The sequence below is a fragment of the Peromyscus maniculatus genome, chromosome 7 (genome assembly GCF_049852395.1).
Source record: "Peromyscus maniculatus bairdii isolate BWxNUB_F1_BW_parent chromosome 7, HU_Pman_BW_mat_3.1, whole genome shotgun sequence".
Lineage (NCBI taxonomy): Eukaryota > Metazoa > Chordata > Mammalia > Rodentia > Cricetidae > Peromyscus > Peromyscus maniculatus.
In genome coordinates this window covers 84,066,417-84,091,563 of record NC_134858.1, presented here as the reverse complement: position 1 = coordinate 84,091,563, position 25,147 = coordinate 84,066,417, and the positions used below count along the sequence as shown (strand labels likewise).

At 39.3% G+C, this 25,147-nt stretch overlaps 1 protein-coding gene across 6 annotated transcripts in view; it reads left to right on the top strand.

Annotated features, from left to right (window-relative positions):
• Senp6 (SUMO specific peptidase 6) overlaps positions 1–25,147 on the top strand; it is a 103,509-nt gene that overhangs the window by 11,154 nt on the left and 67,208 nt on the right. For 2 of the 6 annotated variants that reach the window (XM_076576776.1, XM_076576774.1), the window contains exons 2-6: positions 7,552–7,645; positions 9,816–9,873; positions 14,397–14,542; positions 16,093–16,197; positions 21,256–21,276. In XM_076576776.1, the coding sequence (XP_076432891.1) occupies positions 7,552–7,645; positions 9,816–9,873; positions 14,397–14,542; positions 16,093–16,197; positions 21,256–21,276 (424 nt within the window). The remainder of the gene's footprint in view (positions 1–7,551; positions 7,646–9,815; positions 9,874–14,396; positions 14,543–16,092; positions 16,198–21,255; positions 21,277–25,147) is intronic. The other 4 variants (XM_076576777.1, XM_076576775.1, XM_076576778.1 and 1 more) reach the window with 3 other exon arrangements.

Sequence of the window (25,147 nt, the reverse complement as noted above, 5' to 3'; positions counted from 1 at the left end):
TGGGAGGCTCAGCTGGGTAATTTGGGGGAGGTTCATGCAACAGTTGTAGGGCTGATTCTGCCCTGGCTTGGCTACTCTGATTGCAGAGTAGCTTCACTCTGGAGTCTGGCTGGCTGGCCTTCTCCCTCTCGATGCAGGCCCAGGTATCTTTGGGTGGTGGTGTCTGCAGCAGGGGCTTAGACTCGCATGGGAGCCAGAGGCGCCATAGAAATGGAGAGTGACACAGCACCGTCTCAGATTGCTGCTCTTTTGGAAGGTTTCTGTCATTTTTATCACCCCATCCTCACCCCACCCCACCCCCACCAGGAGCTTGCTATATATATACCCCTGCCTTGCCAGATATTTACTACATAGCCTAGGCTGGTTTTGAACTCATGACAGTCCTTTTGCCTCAGCTTCCTCACTTCTGATTATAGTTTTGTCCCATTGTACCTGGAACACCTTTCCCTCCCTCCCTCCCCTCCCTCCCTCCCTCTCCTTTCTCCCCCTCCCTCCCTCTCTCTCTCTCTCTCTCTTTCTTTCTTTTTTGGTTTTTCAAGACAAGGTTCCTCTTTATAGCCTTGACTGTCTTGGAACTCACTCTGTAGACCAGGCTGGCCTCGAACTCAGAGATCCGTCTGCCTCTGTCTTCTGAATGCTGGGATTAAAGGCGTGCACCACCACCGCCCTGCCATTTTTTTCATTCTTTATGTATTGAGCATCGAGCTACAGACATATACCGATATACACATATATCCATATGCATTCTTATCATTCTTATATAAACAATACCCACACTTACATAATTGTTGTGCTTTTTTTTTTTTTTTTTGGAGACAGGGTCTCCCTGCATAGCCATGACCAGGCTGAACCTCAGAGGTCCAACCGCCTTTACTTCCTGAGTAAAGGAGTAGAGCTGGGACTGAAGGTGTGTGCTGTCATGCCTGGCAGCTTTAGCGGTTTATAAGAAGCAAGCCAGATTCAGCTGCATCATAGTTTCCTACACCTGGTCTATGGTGTGCTCAGTTGGAATAACTAAGTCCTGTGTGAGTAAATTCAACTTTACCCTCCAAATTGATATCTGAAGTCACGAAGTTCTCCTTTTTCTAGATATCAGCATCCTCTTACCACTATTTGATTTAATTTTGTCCTCTGATTGGGAGTCACATGTGACTTGAAGTTACAGTTCTTTATACCATACAGTTCTTTATACCAAGGCTGAATATTTTTATCGTTGTATAAAAATTGTTTATTCAAGGTTCAAAATTACTTATTGTGTTCTAACCTAGTGCTGGACAGTTGTCCTAGTTAGCTTTAGTTGTTAACTTGGTGTATATGGGAAGAGGGAACCTCAATTGAAGAATTGTCTCTATCAGATTAGCATGTGGGCATGTCTTTGGGACATTTCCTTAGTTGCTGATTAATGGAGGAGAGGTCAGCCCATTGTGGACTCTGCCATCGGGAGGCAGGTGGGCCTGTATTGTATCAGAGAGCAAGCCGAGCAAGCCTTGAAGAGTAAGCCAGGAAGCAGCATTCCTCCTTGGTTTCTGCTTCAGTTCTTGCCTTCAGAGTTCTGCCTTGAGTTTCTACTTTGCCTTCCCTCAAATCAACCATTTCTTTCCTCGAGTTGCTTTTGGTGATGTTTATCACAGCAACAGAAACTATGAGTTTTAAGATTCATTTTATTTTTAAGTGTGTGTGTGTGTGTGTGTGTGTGTGTGTGTGTGTGTGTTTATCTGTCTATGTCTGTCTGTCTGTGGTAGAGGGGTCTGTCTTGTCTATGGTGGTGGTGGTGTATGTTCACATGAGTGCAGGTGCCTGTGAAGATCAGAAGCATTGTGTTCTCTACAGTTGGAGTTCTAGGTGCTTTTGAGCTGCTCCATCACACCTGTACTTAATCGCCAAGCCATTTCTCCAGCCCCCAGCATCTGTATTCTGTATGTTTATGATGCATCCTCTCTATTCTGGAGAGTAATCTTTAGATTGAACATGTCCTACTAAAATAATTTGTTTTGATATTTTTAATTTTTGAGATTATAATATAATCACATCATTTCTCCTTCTGTTTCCTCCCTCCAAACCATCTCCTGTACCTCCCTTACCCTCTTTCAGATTCAACTAAATTCTACCCATCATTAAAATTTAATCTTTCCCTCCTTTAAAGTAAGTGTGTGTGTGTGTGTGTGTGTGTGTGTGTTTTATTGTAAATATGATGGGGGGATGCTCAGAGTCCAGAAGAGGATGTTGGATCCTCTTGAATAACATGTGGTTGTGAGCCAGCTGATGTGGGTGCTGGGAACCAAACTCAAGTCCTCTAGAAGAGCAGCAAGTACTCTTAATTACTGAAGAGTCAGCCCCCTTTTGCTATTTTGTTTGCATCTTTCATTGACTATTATCGCCTCTCTGTTTTCCTCCTTAAATCATTGTCATTTGGTGGAAAATATAGAAGAAAAAAATGTATGTATTGAGTTGGAGGGATAGCTTAGTGTCAGAGTACTTGCCTAGTACTTTTTTCTTTTTAACCCTACATTTCACTGGAGTACAGTAGTTATAATTTCCCACTGATAATTACCAGTATTACCCATAACAGTGTGTTGATATGTAAATACTCAGGGACTTTTGAGGATTTTAAGTTTCTGCCTAGCATACATGAAGCCCTGGGTTCTATTTCCCAGCACCACATAAACTGGGCACATTGCTGCATATCTGTAATCCCAGCACTGTGCAGGTAGAGATGGTAGGGTCAGAAGTTAAAGGTGATTCACAACCACCTAGAAGTTTGAAGCAGCATAGGCTATCTTCAAAAAGAAGAAAGAAAAAGAAGCACTTTAAAGGGGTTTATTCTGTTTTACAGTCTGGGAGATTTCATTGTGTTCATTATAGTGGAAGCAGGATCTGGAGGCTGGTTGATCACATTGCTTCTGAAGTTAGGAAGCACTGAGAGAGCAGGAAGTGTAGCTTGGCAGTGTACCCCCAAGACCTGCCCCCAGTGACCCACTTCCTCTAGCAAGTTTCCACATCCTAAAGAATCTATAACCTTCCCAAACAGTGCCAAAGAGCTAGGAACCAAGTATTCAAACACATGAGCCTATGGGGGACATTTTCATTTAAACCACAGTAGTTTACAACCTAGGCTTCACTTTCACAACTTCACACGGGAGAGGACTCTGAACCTACCTCACATTGTGTGGCTTTTGTGGTTCTCTGGAACCATGGAGGTAGACTGCATGACCCACTCATTCTTAAGTCTTTGAAAGCATGCCTGAAAAATCACTACAGGAACAGAGCATGGACAATGCCAAGTTTTGTCACCAGCTTCAGCTGGCCTCTGGCCCCCTGGGACCACAGTTGTGTCAGCCTCTGGATGCTTTCCAGGCTGACCCTAGCAAAACACTTCCCTGGGCGGTACCTTTTCAGCTGTGCTCTGAGTTCAAGCTCTCAGGTAATTTTGTGTTTTCACAGTGTGGAGATTTTGGTGTGTGAGATTTTGCACCTCAGGCCCCTTTGCTGTTGTCTCATGCAGAACAAGAGGTTTCCCATGAGCACTTAGAGCCACCAGCCGCCACCTTTCAGCGTGGACTCTAGATTTATACTTTCACATTTTTTTGAGGAGGGATGGGAGAGGAGGAGAAGGAGACAGGGACACATAGGGACTGGCAAAGTAGCTCTCTCTCCAGGTCTTGCTGTATAGCAATGGCTAGCTTGGAACTGACTTTGTAGACTTCCATGGCATCATATTCACAGTGATCCCCCTCCTGCCTCAGCCTGGGCCACCTTGTCTGCTTCCTTTGTTCTCTGGCAGTTGCTTAATCTCTTTTTGAAGGAGTTCTGATTAGGGATTTTATAGAATGTCTCATTTGTGGCCTGGTCTGATGGCTCTTGATGGTTAAATTGGCATTAGGAGTTTTAGAGCAGAAAAGTAGAGAACTGAGGTGCTTTTAAGTCTCATACTGTATTAAAGGTTGTATGCTGTGAATAAGACATCACTATTGATGGAACCTTCAACACTTGAGTGTAGAAGTGTTTGTTGGATTTCTCCATTGCCCATTTTGTTTGTTGGTTTGTTTTTAATCCCCTGACAGGGTTTCTCTGTGTAGCCCACTGTCCTGGAACTTGTTCTGTAGACCAGGCTGGCCTCAAACTCTGCCTGCCTCAGCCTCCAGAGTGCTGGTATTGAAGGTGTGCGCCACTACCACCTGGCTCTCTCCTTTCTAAATCCTCTATGGCCTTGTTTTGTTTTTATTTATTTCTTGGAGTGAGTTAAGTCTAGCATATTCTGAAGAAATTCTCTTGGGGCGTGTACAGAACATTGTTTGAAATTTTTTCTAAGGAAAATGTGTCCTTTATCCTTTGAGAGGTTATATCTAACCAGTTCTGTAGTTGTGGTTTTGTCTTACTTATATGTTTATATATTTCTAATGTGCCTGCATGTGGCTGTATGCCCCTGTGTGTGCGTGAGGAGATCTGAAAAGGGTATTGGAGGTCTCCTTTATCACTGTTCACCTGTTCCTTTTGGGGGTAGGTCTCTGCTTGAACCTGGGGTTCGAATATTCTCAGCTATTTTAGAGTAACAAGTCACAACAATCCTCTTTCTTCCTACTTAAGAGTTTGGGGTTACAGGTCAGGGATGCCCACCTTGTTACATGGATTCTGAGATCTAAATTCTGGTCCTCAGGATTGTTCAGCAAGCACTTTTAAACACTGAACCTTCCCTCCAGCCTCTGGTTTTTTTCACTTGGAGCATTTATTGTTTGATTCTTGACTGAGTACTCCCATGTTGTCCTCTTAGTTTGGGTAGTTCATTTACAAAACAGTATGGAACAGGAGTCTGATGTCCAATATTTAAGTGTCTCTTTTGACTGGCACTCTTAAGTTAGTTTGGCTTTTAGCATTGGTGTTCCAGTTACACTTTTCTTTTGTTTCTGCTAAGTGTCCCAGTTTAGTTTCTGGTTGCTGTTATGAAATAACATGATAAAAGTAGCTTAGAAGGAAAAAAAGGTTTAATTTAGCTCACAAAATTACAGTCCAATATTGCTTGAAGTCAGGGAAGCAGGAACTTGAAACACAGTCACATCCAGGAAAGAGCAGAGAGAAAACGAATGGGTTATGCATATGCTCAGCTTGTCTTATCTACTTTTATGTAGTACAGGACCCCAAAACAAAACGGTGCCATCTAGAGTGGGTGAGTCCTCCCCAGCTCAGCACAATCAAGACAGTTCTCCACAGATGTGTCCATAGGCTGACGGTATCCCCCCCCACAGGATTCTAGAGTCTGTTAGCTTGATAACTAAAAGGAGGAGTCACACAGTAAGGCAGTCAGATTTGCCACAGGCCCACTTCTAAAGAATGCAGCATACTGTGAATGTCTAGTTGCAGTGCTTCCAAATACTGGTGACCCTTAGTCAGCTCAGGTATCGGAAACTAAACAGGAAGCTGTTTTAATATGGGCTTCTATGTCACATAGATTGTAAAAATTCTGGTCTCAACTCTTAGTAATTGAGGGTTTGTGATTAAGAATGTTCTGCTTAGTCTATGTGGGGGCTGTTAGGAAGTTTCACAGGTTACATAATTTGTTGACTTTTAGGGGGTGGTGTGGAGTCTTTACTATGTAGCTAAGGTGACTTCAAATTTTGTGTAGCTTGGGCTGGCCATGAACTTGTGATCCTTCTGCTTCAACCTCCCAAGCATTGGGATAACTGGTAGACACCACCATTCCAGCTCTAGATGAATTGCTCAGTGCTAGAGGCTGGGAAGTGAAATCACGGTATCCAGATTCAGTATCTGGTAGCATTTGTTTTCTCACAGATGGCAATTTGTGACTATATCCTCCGGGTAAAACCAGCTTCCATGGGTCTTTTTCATAGGATTTATCCCATTGCTATGGATTCTGCCCTGTATCTCCCAAAGTTCCTACTCTTAACACTGTTATCTTAGGGGTGTGATTTTAAAAATCTGAATTTGGGACAGTCCCCACAATCCTTCAAGAGAGGTACAGCCGATCCTGCCTTTCTGAGTCTTGACTTAAGAAAGAATAACTTTCCCTTTTTCGTTTCTGTCTCTTTCTTTTGGATGCTGGCCAGAGAGTAAGCATGCTTTTTCTGGAATTTTATACTTTCTTATTCTTTCTCTAAAGTCCGCCTCCCTGATATGTGGCTGTCTACATGCGGACTTGACTCAAACAGCATAGCTTTTTCCCCCTTCTTGTCTCCATTTTTCTTCTCTGGGACAATGCCAAGATTTACAAGTTGCCTGCCTTAAACAAAACAAAAACAAAAAACAAACAAACAAAAAAACCTCTAATAAAATAAAAATCCTTAAGTTAAAGAAAAAAGTCTGAATTTTGGAGGGACCCAAACTTTTAGATGGATGCCTAGCCTTTTGACATTGTAACCTGAAATTGTTACCTACAGAGGTAATGCTTGAGAACCATGAAATTAAGTAACAGTTTCTTTTTTACAAAAAAAAAAAAAAAATGTTTTAAGTAAGTTTACAATTTTGTGTTGGGCTGCATTCATGGCTATTCTGGGCTGCAGCCAGTGGTTGGATACACGTAGAAGATACACTTAGTATTTCCACTTTATTTATGTTTTATGGTGCTGGAGGTTGAAGCCAGTGGCTGTAGCATGGTGCGCAAGCACTCTATCCCTGAGCTCTGCCTCCTCAGTAGGGCTTGTAGATAGATAGGCTTTGCCCCCAGTGACAAGTCCAGATCCAAGGGTAGGTCATCACTAGTTGCATTTTTCTTTTTCCTGCCCTTTGGGTCAGTCTGACCTCTCATAACAGTAGGACCCTGAACTTAAAGCTCAAACTCTGGGAAGTTTGTCTGTGGCTCCAGGTCAGATCCTAGCTTTTGAATGACATTCCTTTCACCCTTCCCACTTTGTTCTGTATTTCCTAATAACATCTTTGGTGATCTAGAGGTTTCTGGTTATCAAATTAACTACCTTGCCAACATACAAGATCTTGCTTTGTTTTTCTTCTGTTAAAGGCAGAGGTAATTGAGTCTATGAAAATGTTAGTGGTCTGGATGTAGTTTTCATGAGTAAAGCAAGCAAACAAAATTAGAGGGACTAATTCCTGGAATCAATGATCAAGGATTGAGAGTAAAGCTGATTTTATATATTTCATATAAACATGCATGCTCCTCCCCATTTTACTATGTTTTAGTAATTTAAGTTTCTGTAGTAGACACACACTCGTCTCATTAGAAAACCAACTTTTAATGTGTTTTTTTTTTCCTCCTGAAGGAAGTAAAATGCTTACAAAAAAATAGTTTAAAAAATAAAAAAGCATCAAGATTAAAAAAATTGGCCGGGTGGTGGTGGCGCAGGCCTTTAATCTCAGCACTCGGATCTCTGCGAGTTCGAGGCCAGCCTAGTCTACAGAATGAGATCTAGGAGAGGCACCAAAACTACACAGAGAAATCCTGTCTCTTGAAAAAAACAAAAAGCAAAACAAAACAAAAAAGATTTTTAAAAAATTTAGAACAATCAGAGTTTGGGGAATGCTCAATTTTTTTTATATTCATATAGTAACATTAATGAATACTTATTTCAGTTTGTTTTATTTCAGCTTTGGCTAGATCAGAATCTAAGAGAGATGGAGGTTTTAAAAATAATTGGAGCTTTGATCATGAAGAAGAAAGTGAAGGAGATGCAGATAAAGAGTAAGGATATTTCCCTCATACTTTATAAGAATGAAACTTTTCAGTAGAAAATCAACTTATATTTTGTGGAAAGTTTTTTAATATTATGGTATCTTTTTACAGTAAGGAAAGATAAAGCAATATTTTATTGGTAAATAATTTTGCTTATATTTCTTAGTCTTTAAAATGTATGTATATGTAATACATGTTTTCTAATGATTGAAAAATGACTAGTCGGTAATTTTCGAATTAAGTCATCTTGACTCCTCCTCTTTTTAAAAGGCAGCCTTTCTGGAAACAATTTCAAAAGCCACAATTTATCAAGCCTCTGAACTTTGTATGAAAGATTAAGTTTTCCATTTAAAGAAAATTTAAAGATCAGCACATTCACCTTTGATCAGATTTCTACCAAGGGAAAGCAGCACCAGTCTAGATGGTATGAATAGGCATTGTCCAGACAGAAGGAAAAGCAGTGTCGTATTTTGTTAATGTCCTTGGAATCAATTCTGTGTGAAATTTTACAGAAGAGGTGTGGGTTTTGTTTTGTGTTGTTTTTTGGTAATACCATAGACCAAGTACAGAATTAACTAGGAGAGTGCTCTTCCATAGTGTGCTTCCATTGCCTTTAATAAGAGTTACAGTAGTACCTTTGCATACTAATAGTCATGTTGCAAACTCAATCCTATTTTTAAGTTATTGGGTTACTGACTTCCTTTTCCACTGGCCAAAACAAACAAGTTTGGGGCCATGCAAATACACAAAATTTTGGCAGAGCTATAAATATATTTTTATTTATTTATTTACCTTTTTTTTTGTTTTGTTTTGTTTTTTGAACAGAGTTTCTTTGTATAACAGCCTTGGCTGTAGTGGAACTTACTCTTTAGACCAGGTTGGCCTTGAACCCACAGAGATTCACTTGCCTCTGCCTTCCAAGTGCTGGGATTAAAGTTGTGTGCCACTACACCTAGCTATAAATATATTTTTAGAACTTTTGTTTTCCTGGTTCCCCTCTATAGCCCAGGCTAGCCTTTTGCTCAGTGTAGCTCTGAGAGACCTTGAACTTAGCTGCCCTCCTTTACCCTCTGTAGTGCAGGATCACAGGTGTACTTCACGACACCCGGGTTCTTACAAAGAAGTCTTTGCACACGTTATCATTCAAGGATGTTGGCTGAATACTTGGAATTTCATGTCCATTATTTTAGGTAATTTTATTTGAAAAGAACTTTGAACTGGTACATTTATTTCAACGAAGTCAGTGTTTTGTGGTCATCCTCTTTTTTTTTTTTTCTGGTTATTTGAAAAAAACTTAGATATTTGGTATTTATATAGTTTTGAAAAAAAAATGGGACTAGACATGAAATTACGACAGATACTTTACCTTTCAGACATTCTAATACAATTTTTAGAAAAGAATTTTTGTATTAACAATGTTGATAGAAAAAAGAAATGAAGCAAAACGTATTTTTATTACAAATAGCTTGAAGTTTACTGTATATAGCAGATTTGTCTAAAAGATATGTTTGATTTCTGTTCTGGAAGGTTTCCCATGGTTATCTTTTTTAAATGATTTATTAAGGTACCATCGTGTGCATCTCATGTATGGATTGCACTTTGCAACATTGAGTTCCTCAGGGATTTCAACTTTCTGATCATGTTGAGGTTGCTGGTGAGCTGTTAAAGTAGTAGCATGATGGACATTGGCTCTAAGTGAAAGGTTGATGTCTCCAAGGGTGGTGTGTGACTGTCATTGTGCCAATTCCATTGGAATTCCTTTTGTCTCCTTAGCTAATTTTCCTTCCCTTAATGGTGCTCTGCTTTTATTACTTCTCTGTTCTCTAAATGTCAATTCAAGACAGAAGAGGAAGTAGTGAACATAACTAAATATAAAATATATAGCCTGAAAAACAAGATCATATGTTCATTTAAGGGAGGGGTAAATGGATTATCCTTTTTGCTCACTGCCTAGATTTGTTCATAATTGTGTTAAAAAGCAGCCAGCTGTATAATGTTGTGGTTATTTCATGTTGCCATGGCAAAGATGTAACAGAGTACGTATATTTGCTTGAGGCTTTGCAGAAAAGTTTGCTGATCCCCCCCCCCCCCAGTTAGATGAGCAGTGAAAATAAAGCAGATGCATTAATGTGTGGACTGTAACTGTTGCTCAAGGTTTTTTCCTTTATTTTCTGTATAGTGGGGCAAATCTACTCAGTGTAGAAGATGAGGATTCTGAAACCTCAAAAGGAAAAAAGGCAAGTGTTGCTCTAAAAATAATTTTTTCTTTTGTGTTATGTATCCAAAAAAAGTTATTTAAAAGATTTGTCTGAACATAATAATCTGTACCTTATAATCCTGGCACAAGGTCAAAGCCAGTGGGGCTATAGTATAAGGCTGTCATTTTTAAAGAAAAAGGTTTATATGCTCTTTATTGTAAGTCCTAGTGCTCCCATTCCTGACTCAAGACACAAACAGTTCTGATTTTTTGTTTATATCTGTAGAAATGTGTCTTAGTTGGGTATTAAAAAATAGCTAAATAACTTATTAGAGGAAGAATGGTTTTGGCTCATGTTTGTTTTTGTCCGTTGTTGCTTGGGCCTGTAACAACATGGCGGCTTCATATGGCTTCTGAAGCTTCTCATCCACTGGCTACCAGGAAGCAGAAAAGGAGTGGGGGCAGACCTCTCAGTAGGACCGCAGGCCCTGCTCCCTCATGTGGTTGGTAGTGTGCTTACTGTCTGTCTTTCTCTGGGAACTTTGGAGGCCATCTGTAAGCTTCCATAGAAAACAGCTCTGGGACTGGGGAGTAGCTCACTGGGTAGTGTTTGCTCCGTGAACCTGAGGACCAGGGATCTCCAGGGCTTTGCTCATGCCAAGCAAACAACTCTACAAACTAAGCCTCATCGCCCTCCATCCTCAGGAGCTTTCGGCTTGTATTATTTGGGAAACTGACTTGAGCCAAAAATATTCTGTTGGTTTTTATGAACAGTAATGTTCTAACCTGTGAGATAATCCTTCATAAATGGCTCAGTTTATACTTGTTAACTACTATATTTCCCACCCCTCAGTAATTTGATATTATACTAAGACCATAAATATTAAAAATTTCTAGGGGAAAAGAAGTAGATATTTCAGATATCTAAAATAGTAAAATAGTGTTTATGTTGATTTAAAAAAAAACTGTGGGGGGGAGCGTGGGTTGGGGTGTGCGTATGTGCTTGTGCTCCAAAGTTGAGTGTCTTCTGTGACTGATCTTTATTATTGAGGCAGAATTTCTTGCTTCACCCAGAGTTTGCTGATTTGGCTCTTGTAGCTAGCCCCACTTTCCTGGGTATCCTGTCTGCTTTCCAATGCTGGGATTTCAAGTGGCCACCATGCCTGTCTGGCTCTTATGAGGGTTCTGAGAATCCAGCCTCCACTCCTCATGTTGTACAGCATCGTGTGTTACAGGTTCATACTTGTGCAACAAGCAGACAACTTGTAAGCTTGTATTTTGTGATTCTCCTATAGGACAATGTACTTATGAGCCTGGGGTGTGGTAAAGTGCTTGCCTAGCAGACATGAAACCATAGGTTTGAACCTTGGCACCATATAAACCAGGTATGGTGGTGCATAAAGCAGGATCAGAGATTCAAGTTCATCCTCAGTTACATGGAAGTTCAAGGCTAGTCTGGGATGCATGAGACCCTGCCTCAAGAAAACATTAATAAGCCAGGTATGGTGACCTTTGCCTTTAGTACCGGAATTGGGGAGGCAGAGGCAGGGTCTTTCTGAGTTCAAAGCCAGCCAGGGCTACACTGAATACCTGTCTCTAAAACAGCCAAACAAACCAACCAAGATAATAAATAAAATCTTTTTAAAAAAGAAATGATAAATTAATTTTCCTGGAACTAAATACTAAGTGTAACAGATAGTAAAAGCCTTTTTAAAGGGAATTGACAATATAATAAATGGTAGTTTGCGTGAGATCCATAGTTCCTACCTGTATTAGTTAATATCCTGACAAAAGGTGAACTGGGGAGAAAGGGCTTCTTTTTCCTGACAGTTCAGAAGGTGCAGTCCAGATGGGGCAGACACTCTACAGGAGTGTGAGGCCAGCCTGGCAGTCAGGAAGCGGTGATCATGTTGTATTTGCACAGAGAGAGCAGGAAGTGGGGGCAGATTATAAAACCTCAAAACCTACCCTGGAGGACATATTTTCTTTACCAAACCTATTCGGTTTAGGGCCTCCTCAACTCTTCAGGCATCACAGCCTGGAACCAGGGGTTCAAACACATGAGCCTATGGGGATAATTCATATTCAAACCATAACATCATGAAACTAGAAGTACTGTTTTGTTGCCAGCTGCAATGATTTATCTTATAAATAACTTATAGGCAACGTAAGTAAGAAATGTAATAATTTTTCTTACATATATACTCTGGCTTTGATGACGACATTGGATTGTTGGTAGATATTCCCTCAAATGCTTTCTCAAAACAGATATTCATTCATTTGAGACAGAGTATTGCTGTGTATGACCTTGAACACTCCATCCTCCTACCTCTTCCTTTCCAGTTCTGGAGATTTAGACTTGTACCACCATATCGGCCTTCAGAAGGAACTGTTTGAAACCCACAGTTCTTTAATGAGAAGCATGGTTGAGGGCCTGGACAGACAGCACAGTGGTGAAGTGCTCGAGGACTTGCAGTTTCAAACTCTCAGTCCACAAACAAGAGTGTGTGTCTCTTCATCTGTGCCACTGATCTACTGCAGGTTTTTAGTGTAAATCCTTTGCTTATAGCATTCCTAACATGATAATATATCAGAATCACCCAGGAAGTAACCTCAGATGCAGCTCTCATAGTGAAGACATCTGTGGGAGTCTGTTGTTGTTTGTTTTGCTTTTTGGCTATGCCAGGAATCCAACCTGGCCTTTGAACACTGGAGGCAAGCATCTACCTCAAGAAAAATGAAAGAATGTCATTATTTTTATCTCAGTTAGCTCTGTTCGTTTTGCCAGTTTACTTGAACCTAAGAGTCTTAGTTCTGTAGAACAAATAGATGTACATTTACTTTGGGCTAGTGATGAAGACTATTGCCAGTTTTATCACTTCATCCCAGTCTAGATTCCATAGTAAGACCTTGGTGTTTTGTTTTGTTTTTTAAAGAAATTAAGCTGGGGCTGGAGAGATGGTAAAGAGCACCAGATGCTCTTCTAGAGGTCCAGAGTTAAATTCCTAGCAACTATATAGTGGCTCACAACCATCTCTAATGAGATCTGGTGCCCTCTTCTGGCCTGCAGGAAGGCATACAGGCAGAACACTATACATAATAAATAAGTAAATATTTAAAAAAAAAAAAAAAAAAAAAAACCAAAGAAACAGAATGAAGCTGGATGTGGCAGCACATGGCTGCTATCCCACAGGAATCTGAGGAGGCTTCTTCTGAGTGGTAATCCTGTTGGGCTCTGTACCAAGACTGTGTGTCTACAAGGGTATGAAATCCCACTTCAAGGAGGTGTGGAAAGGGAGTAAATATGATCAAAATACATTGTATGATAGTCTCAAAAAATTAGTATTTCTTAAACAGAGGGAGAAGGAAGAAGATATTAAAATAGATAGGAAGGCCAAACTGTGGGTAAAAGTTGCTACACATGGAGGAAGAAGAGAATTGCATACATGAAATAAGTACATCAATAATGTAAAAAAATAGTAAAATAAATACATAGTTTTCTTTTATATTGGGGCTGGAGAGATGGCACAGTGGTTAAGACTACTCCCAGCACCTACCCCCACATGTGCTCACAAGGGTCTATAATTATAGTTCTAGGGGATCCAATGCTCTCTTCTAGCCTAAGACACCAGAGCCCTACACAGTACACACACATACACACACACACACACACACACACACACACACACACACACACACACATATATATATTTGGGCAAAACACTCATACCCACTTTAAAAAAGAAAGAAGAACTGAGGACTGTCGAGTCTGAAAGCAGCTTTTGCCTTATTCAGTGAACCGTACCAAAGATAGGTTGGTTAAATATTGGGGCTCTCCTCATGCTCTTCTTGTCAGTATGTTTATGTTAGCATTTATATCTGTGAAGGCAGAAAGACATTATCTCAGTTTGTGTTTATGCAGGAACTTTGATACCGAGGCAAAGGCATATATTTTGCAGTATTACCCTACTGATGGCAGCAGGTCTGTTAAGCAGTGGAAATGTTAGTTTTTGTTACTATTTTTTTGGGGGGAGGGGTGTTGGTTTGCTCTCCAGAGAGGAAACTAGCCTAAGATTCATTAATTTTTCTAAGTGTTTTGGGGGAGATTGATATGAAAAGAAAAACAATATGTTCCCTGTTCCTGCACATTGACATTGTCTCCAGAGTGCTGAAATTAGGCCACTATGCCCTATTGACATTTACATTTTTAAATAACATTTGTGTGGGTGTGGGTGTGCTCGCAAGCACGTGTACACGCACGCTCATGTGGAAGTCGGGGAGAACTTGAAGCAGTCAGTTCTATACTTTCACCATTGTGATTCCTGGGGATCAAACTCCCAGTTCCAGACTTGGTGGCAAGTGCCTTTGCTCACCTAGCCATCTTCTGGTTTTCTGAATGTGTAGCCCAGGCTGGCCTTAAAATTGTGATCCTGCTGCCTCCACCCTGTGTGCCATCCTAGCTGACTTGTTTTTAACGAATGAGTTTCAGGTGCTGTTGATAGATGACCGACCATGCACACGAAGTCCTTTATTGACTCTTAACATCTGTGGATCTTTTTGCAGTTAAATCAGAGATCTGAAATTGTGGCTACTAGTTCTGGAGACTTCATCTTGAAGACTTATGTAAAACGAAACAAAGCCGACAGCTTTAGAACTTTGAAAGGCAACCCAATTGGACTTAACATGTTAAGCAACAATAAGAAACTGAGGTACATGTAAAAGTTGAATAAATTCTCTACAAATACAAAGATTGATGTGTAGATGCTTCGTTATGGAGAAGGGAAGGACACAGTTGGACACTGGCCAGAGTCCTTCCTAATCCCTTTCTTTTGAGTTTGTCAGTAAGGCCAGGACGTTGCATAGATTCTCTGAATCCTTAAAAAAATTTAAACATTTATTCATCCATCCATCCATCCATCCATCCATCCATCCATCCATCCATCTATTGTGTGTACATGTACATACATGTGCCATGATGCACATGTGGAGGTCAGAGAACAACTTAAGGGAGTTGAGTTGTTCTCTTCCACCACGTGGGTCTTGGGATTGAACTCAGGACTTGGCTTGGTGGCAGTTGCCTTTACCTGCTGAGTCACCTCTTTAGGAGATCCAGTCTTTAGAAATTATTTTTTATGTATTTATTTATTTATTTATTTATTTCTGTGTGTGATGCATGCATGCGTGTACATGTGCACTCTGTGTAGAAGCCAGACAGAATTCATTGTTAGGTGTTTTCTATTTCCTAACTTTTTTCTTTTTTGAGACCTCGTCACTGTGTGGCCCTTGGCTAGCCCAGAACTCATTATGTAGATCAGACTGGCCTCCAATTCAGAGATCCAAATCTACTGCCTCTTTCCCTGATTGCTGCTGGTTAAAGGGATGCACTAGCATGCCTGGCCTACACCTTTTTTTTCTTTCTTTTTTCTTGAGACATAGTCCCTCACTGAATCTTTAGCATGCTGTTTGAGGTAGACTGTTTACCAGAGAGCCCTGAGATGTCCTCACCATGCAGTGTTGGGGTCCCCATGAGGTTTTGCACAAAGATGCTAAGGATCTGATCTCAAGTTCTCATGCTCACACAGCTATAGCTTTACTACCGGAGCTGTCATTCAGTCCCCTTTGAGGCTTGAATTAGGACTTATTTGTAATGATTTTTGAATAAAGTGTATTGCAAGAAACATTTTAGTGTATGACATGTCATACATTTTCTTTTATGTAGGTATGGAAAAAATGAGTCACAACATGAGAAGTCTAAAGCAGTATAATATAGGTACTCACACTCACATACCTCCTGGTTCAGATCATCTCAACAAGAGTCTTGTTTTTCTCTTAGGATTTATTCCACTTCTTCAGATAAAACATTCCTTTTCTAGAGGCTATGGTAGTAAACTATTGTTACCCTAGGACTGAGCTATTAGTATCAGTTAGAAATAGAAAAGCTCTCTATCACTATATAGCTAACTAAGATCTGTAAACAGCAGGTAATATTCCAGTTAGAATTAAAGTTTAGACTTTGGATTTCTACTCTAGTATCCTAGTTATTCTTTTCCCTTGAGAAGGTTGGAAATACTTGAAAAGATATTAGGAGGTCTCCTAGTAGACAGTTTTAGATGTTAATTTGGTTTGTCTTGTTTCAAAAATTATTTCAGTGCACAGTTTTTATGTGTGCATGCTCAGATTTTAAAGGGTTATTTTGTCAGTATGTGAGCAGTTTTTTTTTTTAATCTGTTCAAATTGTTCTTTGTTTTTGAATGTGCAGTGAAAATACACAAGCTACATCATTATGTTCTGGAACTGTAGTTCATGGTAGACGCTTCCATCATGCTCATGCACAGATACCAGGTGTCAAAACGGCGGCTCAGAGGTAAGGACCTCATTCTCTTGGACTGTCATTCCCTCTTTTTAAGTATTCTTTGAATCTTTTAAAGATTCTTTTTCACCCCTTTCATGTGTAGAACTTGGCAGTTTTCACTGTCTTTGAAGAGGTATACTTCCGAAATAATTCATGACTTGTTATACTTTATTTTATACTTGCTTTTTAGGAAGTCACACTTTTGTGGAGAATTTTAAATTAGAACCATTTGCTGTATTTCTTTGTAGATCTAAGAAGATATTTAATGAAGCTGATAAATATCGATCTTACTGTACTAACTTGAACTAAATTGACCTAAGAAGCAAAACTAATTTTTATTAGTTTTCTTGTCTTACAAGATTTCAGAGTATCAAGCAAATCCCATTAGTTTTAAGTGTTTGGTCATATTACAAATTTAAGAATTTACACTGATGTTGGAGTACTGTTTCACTGTTTCATCCTTAGAGAAATGATTGGGAAAAAGATTGATCTTTTAAAAGATTTTGAGCTTTTTCAGAATCTTTTAGAATGTTAATATCTCCTTTTAATTGATTCAAGATTCTTAGGCTCTAGGATGTTAAACTATAAATACTTTATTATAACTGGTAACATTTATTTTTTGTACACAATTTATATAATGTTCTTTATTTTTAAAGTTGTTATTCATTAAAAAACAATGTTTTAAACCTTAGAAACTTGCTATATATGATGTTTACTTAGATTTACTACAATATATCTTTAACTTAAAATCTTTAAATGTTTCTCATAGTTTAAGATGACTACATGAAAACTTTTGCTTTTCTTAAATATGTTACTGTAGTTTTCACACAAGATTCTTAAGAAATTCAGTTCAATAGACAGAAGTTACTGCTCACACTAAAAATTTGCTTTGTTATGATACAGGGTACACAAACAAATCAGGCTCTCTGTAGACGAATTGCTAAACAGCCTTATTAAATAAGAAACACAGAGCCAAACACACGGGTGCAGGCCGTACCGATCAGAGCAAGAGCCACCAACTAACCTTAGCTCACCACCATGCAGTAGCTTCCCAAGAGAGCCTCTTCCTGTCTAACCTGCGCCTTTATTGCCTTCCTATTCTGTCTTCTCATTGGCTCTAAGCCCAGACACATCACTTCCTCATCACTGCTTGTCTATACAGACCTCCAGGTCTCTATGGTTGGTACTGGGATTAAAGGTGTGTGTCACCATGCTTGGCTGTGTCCTTGACCACACAGAGACACCCCCCACCCCCCACCCCACCCCCCACCCCCGCCACGTGATCGGATTAAGAGCATGTGCTACCACTGCCTGACTTCTGTTTATGGCTCGCTATGACCTCTGATCTCTAGACAAACTTTATTTATTAACATACAAGTAAAATATCACATTTCAGCACAGATAAAATATCACCACAGCTCTCTGGCCAATATGAAGCACTAACAGGATAAAAAATAAGACGTATGGTTACACAAAAAAATTAAAGTCAGAAAATTGAAGTTTTTACCTTATTGTATCTTTTTTTTTTTTTTTGAGGCAGGGTTTCTCAGTGTAGTTTTGGTGCCTGTTCTGAATTTCGCTCTGTAGACCAGGCGGGCCTCGAACTCACAGACGTCCGCCTGCCTCTGCCTCTGCCTCCTGAGTGCTGGGATTAAAGGCATGTACCACCACCATCCGGCCGCTTTATTGTATCTTTTATGTGCATTGCTGCTCACTTCTGTAAATGTTAATATTTAGTTTGTAAGAGCTAGTGTTTATTGGTAAAAAAAAAAAAATTGTTTTCTAAAAAACAGCAACCAGAATTAATTCATATTCCAAGACAGTTCTGAGTCAAAATATCTTGCCAGTATGCTTAGGAACAGTAAAGGAAACTTTCAAGGTTCAGATGATTAGGACAGAATCTGTCTGCTCGTGTTTGTCTCAAATTCTGTGAAAGAGTGAACATTTCTTGTTCTATGACCAGTCTTCTAAGGGATTTTGAACCCCAAAGTCAAGTCATTGTAAGTTCTCCGTTTTATTTCTTCAAAAACAAAGGGATTTGTATGTTATAAAACAGGTATAGATGAAGAATAGTGTATTGGAAGACTAATATGGCCAAGTCCTACCCTCTAAGATCAAATTTAATGAATAATGGTTAAAGACAGAAAGGTGAATAAATAAATGCAGATGTGGTGACATATGCCTATAATCCCAGCACATAGAATCAAGCCGAGGCAGCAAGAATGCCATGGGTTTGAGGACATCTTGGGCTAGAGAATTTTGTGAGGGCTTCTGTAGAGGGAGGCCCTCCACCCTGCCCCAGTGACAAGGGCTGAGGTGGAAGGAAGTTCAGTAGTTCGGATATGCACATGGCTGTGCAAAGAGCACAGCATAGAGCTGTCCTGCGTAGGATAGGGCACAGCAGCCTTTGAGACTGCTTCTCAGGCCCTGAGTGCATCGACAGGCCTGAAGGAAAAAGAACTCTTGATGATTTCTCTTAAATCTTACTTTGAAATTTAAGAACTATTACCAGTTTGGTAGTTCACAGAACTCTTTTTGGAGAGAGTAATAGGGTTTGTTTTTGAAGTCAGTCTCAGACACTGTATTCTAGTAATTTGTAATTTTTAAGGAAGATTGATAGTTCTTTTGCGGATGATTAACTTTATAATCTATTTTCATACTACTATTCCAAAAGTTATTTTATACATAGGCTCATACACTAACAATGCTAAAGGAAATTATTGGAGAAAAATGAACTGCAAGTATTTAAAAATCTGATTACATTATGGCTCCACCCCACTTTTAAGCAGACTTTAAAACTATACTTTTTATAGTTGTCTTATTTATAATTTCACTTTTTAATTAATTTTTTTCTTAGCTTTCTTTTAAGGGTTGGTTAAAACATCTTATAAGGGGAAAATAAATGTCTTTAAAAACATGTGTAATCCAGTGAGGTGTGGCACATGTCTGTAATTCACCATGTAGGATCATGAGTTTGAGGCTAGCCTTCATTGAGACCTTTTCTCAGACAACACCCCCCCACCCACCCACCCACACACATACAGGAGCGCACAAATGTATAAACCGTACAGGAGAAACTGGGTCCTAGAATAAGCAAGATGTAATTATTAATGGATGGCTCAACCTTGAGAGACGGTTTGAAATCCTAAATCAAGTCATGAATATCAGAATTAAATCAGTGTCTTATTTTCCTCCTTTTATTTTTACGGTTCTGTTTGAAGATTTATTTTTATTTTTTAACTATGTGTCTGTGTGTAGCTGTATGCACATGAGGCTAAAAGTGCTCAGAGGCCAGAAGAGGGTGTTGGACCCACTGGAGTTAGAGCTGGAGGAGTTGTGTGTCCCTGATACAGGAGCCAGAAGTGAAACTTGGGTCCTCTATATGCACAGTATCTGCTCTTAACCACTGAGCCATCTTTCTAACCCCTCCTTTTCTTTTTAAGACCACTAGTACAATATCAGTTAAAAGAAACTTTTCTTTGTTGTGTTTATGAAATGGTCAGAAAAGAGTATAAGTTGACACTTTCAAAGTCCTGCTTTATTAATAATAACTTCTACATGTGTAATCTATTTTTATATATACATATACATCCTCTGGTGTGAAACTTGATAATGCATACATTGAAGCTTCTTGTGGAATGCTGTGACTTGTAATTTAGGTGTGTGTGTGTGTGTGTGTGTGTGTGTGTGTGTGTGTGTGTGTGTGTGTGTGTGTGTGGCTGAGGATGGAATCCAGGGCTTCCACTCCTATTGAGTGGCATCCTCTGTCTCTAAAATGTATTTTTCTCAAAGATAAGGTACTAATAATTTTATTTGCTGCCTCGGTTTATTGGGAAGAACCAAACCTTTTTTTTTTAATCAAGAAAATTTTTTCATTCATTTTACATACCAATTAGAGATCCCCCTCTTCCCTCCTCCTGACCCCCAGCCTCCCCCTCCCAACTCACCCCACCAAACTTATTTTTTTTTTTTTAATCTTTGTTCTATGTTCTACACTTTTTGTGTTGTTTACAGGTAAGATTTAAAACTTCAAAGCAGAGTGTAAACTCTGTTCTCTTGGGATCAGCAGTATGACCTTAGAAGTGTCTCACTTAGGGGTTCTAATGATTCCTGGGGCTGTAGCTTCCTCAGTGAGAGAGAAGCTAGTCTATGTTTGAACTTGGGTGTTTATATTTCCTTGACTTCAACAGAAATGCAATGTCAGCATTTTTCTGTCAACTGACAGATAAATTTTCTATACGTTTTTAGTAGCAAAGAAGCTTTCAGATATATTAGTATAGAAAACAGTTTTAATGTGTCTTTTGCTTATAGGAAAGTTTCTGCACTTTTTTTTTTTTTAATTTGTCAGATTGTACTTTTGGCTTATTTGTGTGCTCCAATGAAAGGAATGTAACACTGTACCTTTGAAATTTTGTTAGTTAAGTTTTATTTACAGTTTTGAACATCTAATCCTTTATATGATGGAGAGCAAGAGTTTCAGAATGTGAGTTTTGTTTTATTCTAAATTGAAGGCTATAATTTTACTCGAGTGACTAATGTTTTCTTGAGTTTCCATGAATTGGGGAGAAATGTAGAACTTTTATATGGTGACTTGTGATAAGTGATTATAAACCTAGGTTTTGTCTTGTGTCTTAAATAACATACAATATTTATTCTAAGACAGTTGTGCACTAAGAAACTTTTTGTCTAATATAATAAAACTGAAATTATTGGAATTTTTTATAATTTCCAGGAAATATCATTATTTCTTGAAAATGATATCTATGACTGCTATAAAATAATCTGTCATCAAATGTTTTATAGGTAAACCCTTTTGAGAATTTTTGGCTTTGTGCATCCATATCTTCCTTCCAGTTACATATTTGGCTACTTAGACTAATTTATGTTGACCAAAATTGGGAGAGAAAAAAAAAAAAAACAATAGTTAACACATAGTATAATGCAAAATAACACTAAAGCAAATTGCTCATATTTATAGCTTTGCCTTGTTGACTGCAATAATTATAGCTGCAATAACATTTCAACAATCAGTCTCCTATCTTACATTTCTTTTCTTTTTCATGTTTTAAGCAATCAGGACCGAAAAGAAAGGTAAGCTTAATGTTGATGAAATTAGAACATGGGTGTAGAAGTTTTATATCAGCTTATATGCTTTGAACAATAGCCTAAATTGGAGTTTATCACTAAAGCTTACTATTTTAATGAAAGGAAACCTATTAATAGTACATTGTGATATTGGGTGTGTGAATAATGTCTCAGTATAATTCTCAATGCTTATATTATTGCATGGATGGTTATTACATATTTATGTAATATCTGACTAATTTTCTTTAAAAATAAAAATTTCAATGCCTTAATTGTAAAGTCGCATACAGTTAAAATCACCAAAATCTTTCCAGCAGGACGACTTGAGTAGGCTGAGACATGAAGAGCAGGTGATCAAGGACAGGATGCTAAAAAGCAAGACCTGTCCATAGCCTGGAACTCGCTATGTAGACCGGCTAGATTTGCTAATACAGTTTTTGGTTTTTTTGAGACAGCGTTTCTCTGTGTAGCTTTGCGCCTTTCGTGCAACTCACTCGTAGCTCAGGCTGGCCTCAAATTCACAGAGATCCGCCTGCTATTGCCTCCCGAGTGCTGGGATTAAAGGTGTGCACCACCACTGCCCAGCTGCTAATATAGTTTTACATGCTCTGTGAAATTGACTGGGAGACAGCTTTTTCTTACAGAATAATTCTAAATAAAATATGTAGATATTGCTGTCCTTTGAGAGTGGGCTAAATTTGTTGACTAAGGGGGAAAATGGTAGTTTTAGAATAGAGAAAACTGGTAAAGTTTACTTTAGGTAAGAAGCCAAGGTTGCCCAGGAGTGGTGGTTGACAACCTGTAATCTCAGTATTTGGAAAGCTGAGGCAGTAGGATCCAAGTGGTACAAGCTCAGTCTGGGCCACAAGAGACCTTTACGACGGGAAAGACAGCCATCACTGCACAGAGGAGCTGTCTTGGAGGACTGGGGAGGCTGGGAAGGTAGTGCACTCCTAATGCAGCAGTCAGGAGTGGTTGGTTGTGCTACCTACCCCAGAGCTGAGACTCCAGCCTGAAGACTACGGTTTAAGGAAAGTAAGGTTATGGGTGGTGATTCAATTTTCTCATCAAACAGAAATACTTTTATATAAACAAAAAAGATCATTCTTGTGGGCAGGTGAGGAGGCACAGGGATAAAGGTGCTTGTCACTAAGCTTGACAACCTGAATTTGATATCTTGACTGCATATAGAAACATTTTTATATTAAGCGTAAAGGCTTTTCTTCTTTGTTTTGTTTTTGAAGACAAGGTTTCTTTGTGCACCCCTGGCTGTCCTGTGTGCCCCTGCCTTCTGAGTGCTGGGGTTAAAGGTGTGTACCACCACCACACAGCTAAGGAATATTTTTAGGTCTGTATTTTAGTATAATTTATAGCAGCTGATTTTTCTTATTTGTGTAGGAAAACATGCAGGAAGATTTGAAAACCATAGCTATAAAGTCTAGAATACAAGCAAATATGTATAATACTGCAACACATTTTAGCATTGTGGGAATTACATGATATGTGTGCATCCTCATTAGCAATGCATGGTAGTACAAACATCAAATTCTGAAGAGCACAGTTCACTAAAGCAGTATATATGATTTGTTTTTCAGGGTGTTTATCTATAACTGTTACATAATTGTGGGGCATAATTTAAAAAATAGGAAGCACAGAATTACAGTGGAGATAATTACTATATTTGCATCAGGCTTTATTATAGCTATGTAACTATATGAAACATGAATATTTTAAGCTAATATAATATAGTTAGGAGCCCAAAACGTTTTTTGAGATGAAGTTTCATGCAGTCCATGATGACCTTTAACTAACTGAAACTGAGGTTGACCTTGAGCTTCTGATCCTTCTGCCTTTCCAACTGCTGGGATTACAGGCATGTGCCACCATGCTGGGCTAGAAGTTGAAAACATGCCCTTAAAAAAAGTTAATTTTGAGCATTTAAAATTTATTCTTTCACAATTTCATACATATGAAGTATGAACTGATCACCCCCCTCAATATCTTCCCATTTCTCTTTCCCTTCCTCTGAAACCCTTCCTCTTCCTAACAAGAACCTACCTATGTCTCCTTCCTTTAGTCCGTCCTTCCATCCGTCCTATTCCCTCTCCCCTAGCATTTAATTAGAGTTGCTTGCATGAGTATGGGTGAGGATTTCTTACTTAGGCAAGGAGACTTGCCATTGGCTATACCACTAAGATATTGCTGGCCTGCCGTTCCCCACTAACCATTAACTGCCTGTGGCTCCTCAAGGAGAGATGGGACCCCATGAGCTGCTTCCCATCCATGATGGAATATTGATGGGCCCACTGCTGTGAGTTCATGAGTGCAGCTGCCCTCTTAGAGCTAGAAAATAACATTTCACACCACTAATCCCCATTCTCCAGTTCTTACAATCTTCTACCATCTTTTCCACAACGTTCCCTGAGCCTTTGTGTGTGTGTGTGTGTGTGTGTGTGTGTGTGTGTGTGTGTGTGTGTGTGTGTGTAGAGATGTCATGTTTAGAGCTGAACACTCAACGGTCTCTTGTGCTTAACATTTGTTTTATTTGTAAGTCTGCATTAACTGTCATCTACTTCACAATGAAACTTATCTGAACGAGGCTGAAGTTAGCAATGTCCTGTGGGTATAGAGACATAATATTTAGAAGGCAGTTTGATAATATGTTTATTTGGCAAACCAGCAGCAGTAGATCACCTGCTATGACCTATGACCTCCCCAGTCAAGAGCTTTTGACCAGGTCTGTAATACCAGGCATGAATTCCCTTCTTTGCAGAGGACCTTAGATCTAACCAGCAAGGAGTTGGCTATCCCAGCTTCATTCATCATTAAACCAGTGGGCATGTCTTGCCTGACAGATTGGTATTATAGCTCACAGGTTCATAATAAGATAGGGTCATTGGTAATTTTATTCCTAGCATTCTAAGAAGATAATACTTTCCTGTACTATGAAAGCTAGCTTGCAGGACTTCTAACCCTTCTTTTTCTTTGGTCCATTGTCTTCATATGTCCCAGACTGACTTGGAACTCTGTGTATCTGAGATGACCTTGAACCTTTTTTTTTTTTTTTTTTTTTTTTTTTTTGGTTTTTCGAGACAGGGTTTCTCTGTGTAGCTTTGCGCCTTTCCTGGAGCTCACTTGGTAGCCCAGGCTGGCCTCGAACTCACAGCGATCCGCCTGGCTCTGCCTCCCGAGTGCTGGGATTAAAGGCGTGCGCCACCACCGCCCGGCTGAACCTTTTTTTTTTTTATGATTGATTATTATTAATTGTGTGTATATGTCTCTTCCTGTGGGTATGGGCACATGAGTGCTGGTGTCTTTAGAGGTCTGAAGCATTGTTTCTTTCAACTCTTCCAGGAGCTGGAGTTATAAGTGACTCTCTGTGTGTGTGTGTGTGTGTGTGTGTGTGTGTGTGTGTGTGTGTGTGTGTGTGTAAGTAACAGAACTTAGGTCCTCTGCAAGAAAAGATTGCTTTTAATTGCTGAGCCATCTCTAGCCCTGACCTTGAACTTCTGATCCTCCTGCCTCTACCTCTTGAGTGCTAGAATTATACACACACACACACACACACACACACACACACACACACACACACACACACACTACAGTTCTGGAACCAAACCCAGGTCTTTGTGCAGGCTAAGCAAATACATTCCATCCACTGAGTTAAATTTCCAGTTTTCTTTTTCATAGTACCATTGCTACCACTGCATGAAAGGCAGGTCCTTTTCCCCACCCTCACAATTGATATCATCACAGATTTTAAAAGCTTGGGAGAGTAGACATTGTTCACATGTTCCTACTACTGCTCTAGTTACTGTTGCTGACACAGTTTGCTGGGATTTGATCCTAAAATTGTCATTTAATAATTGTGGAGCTT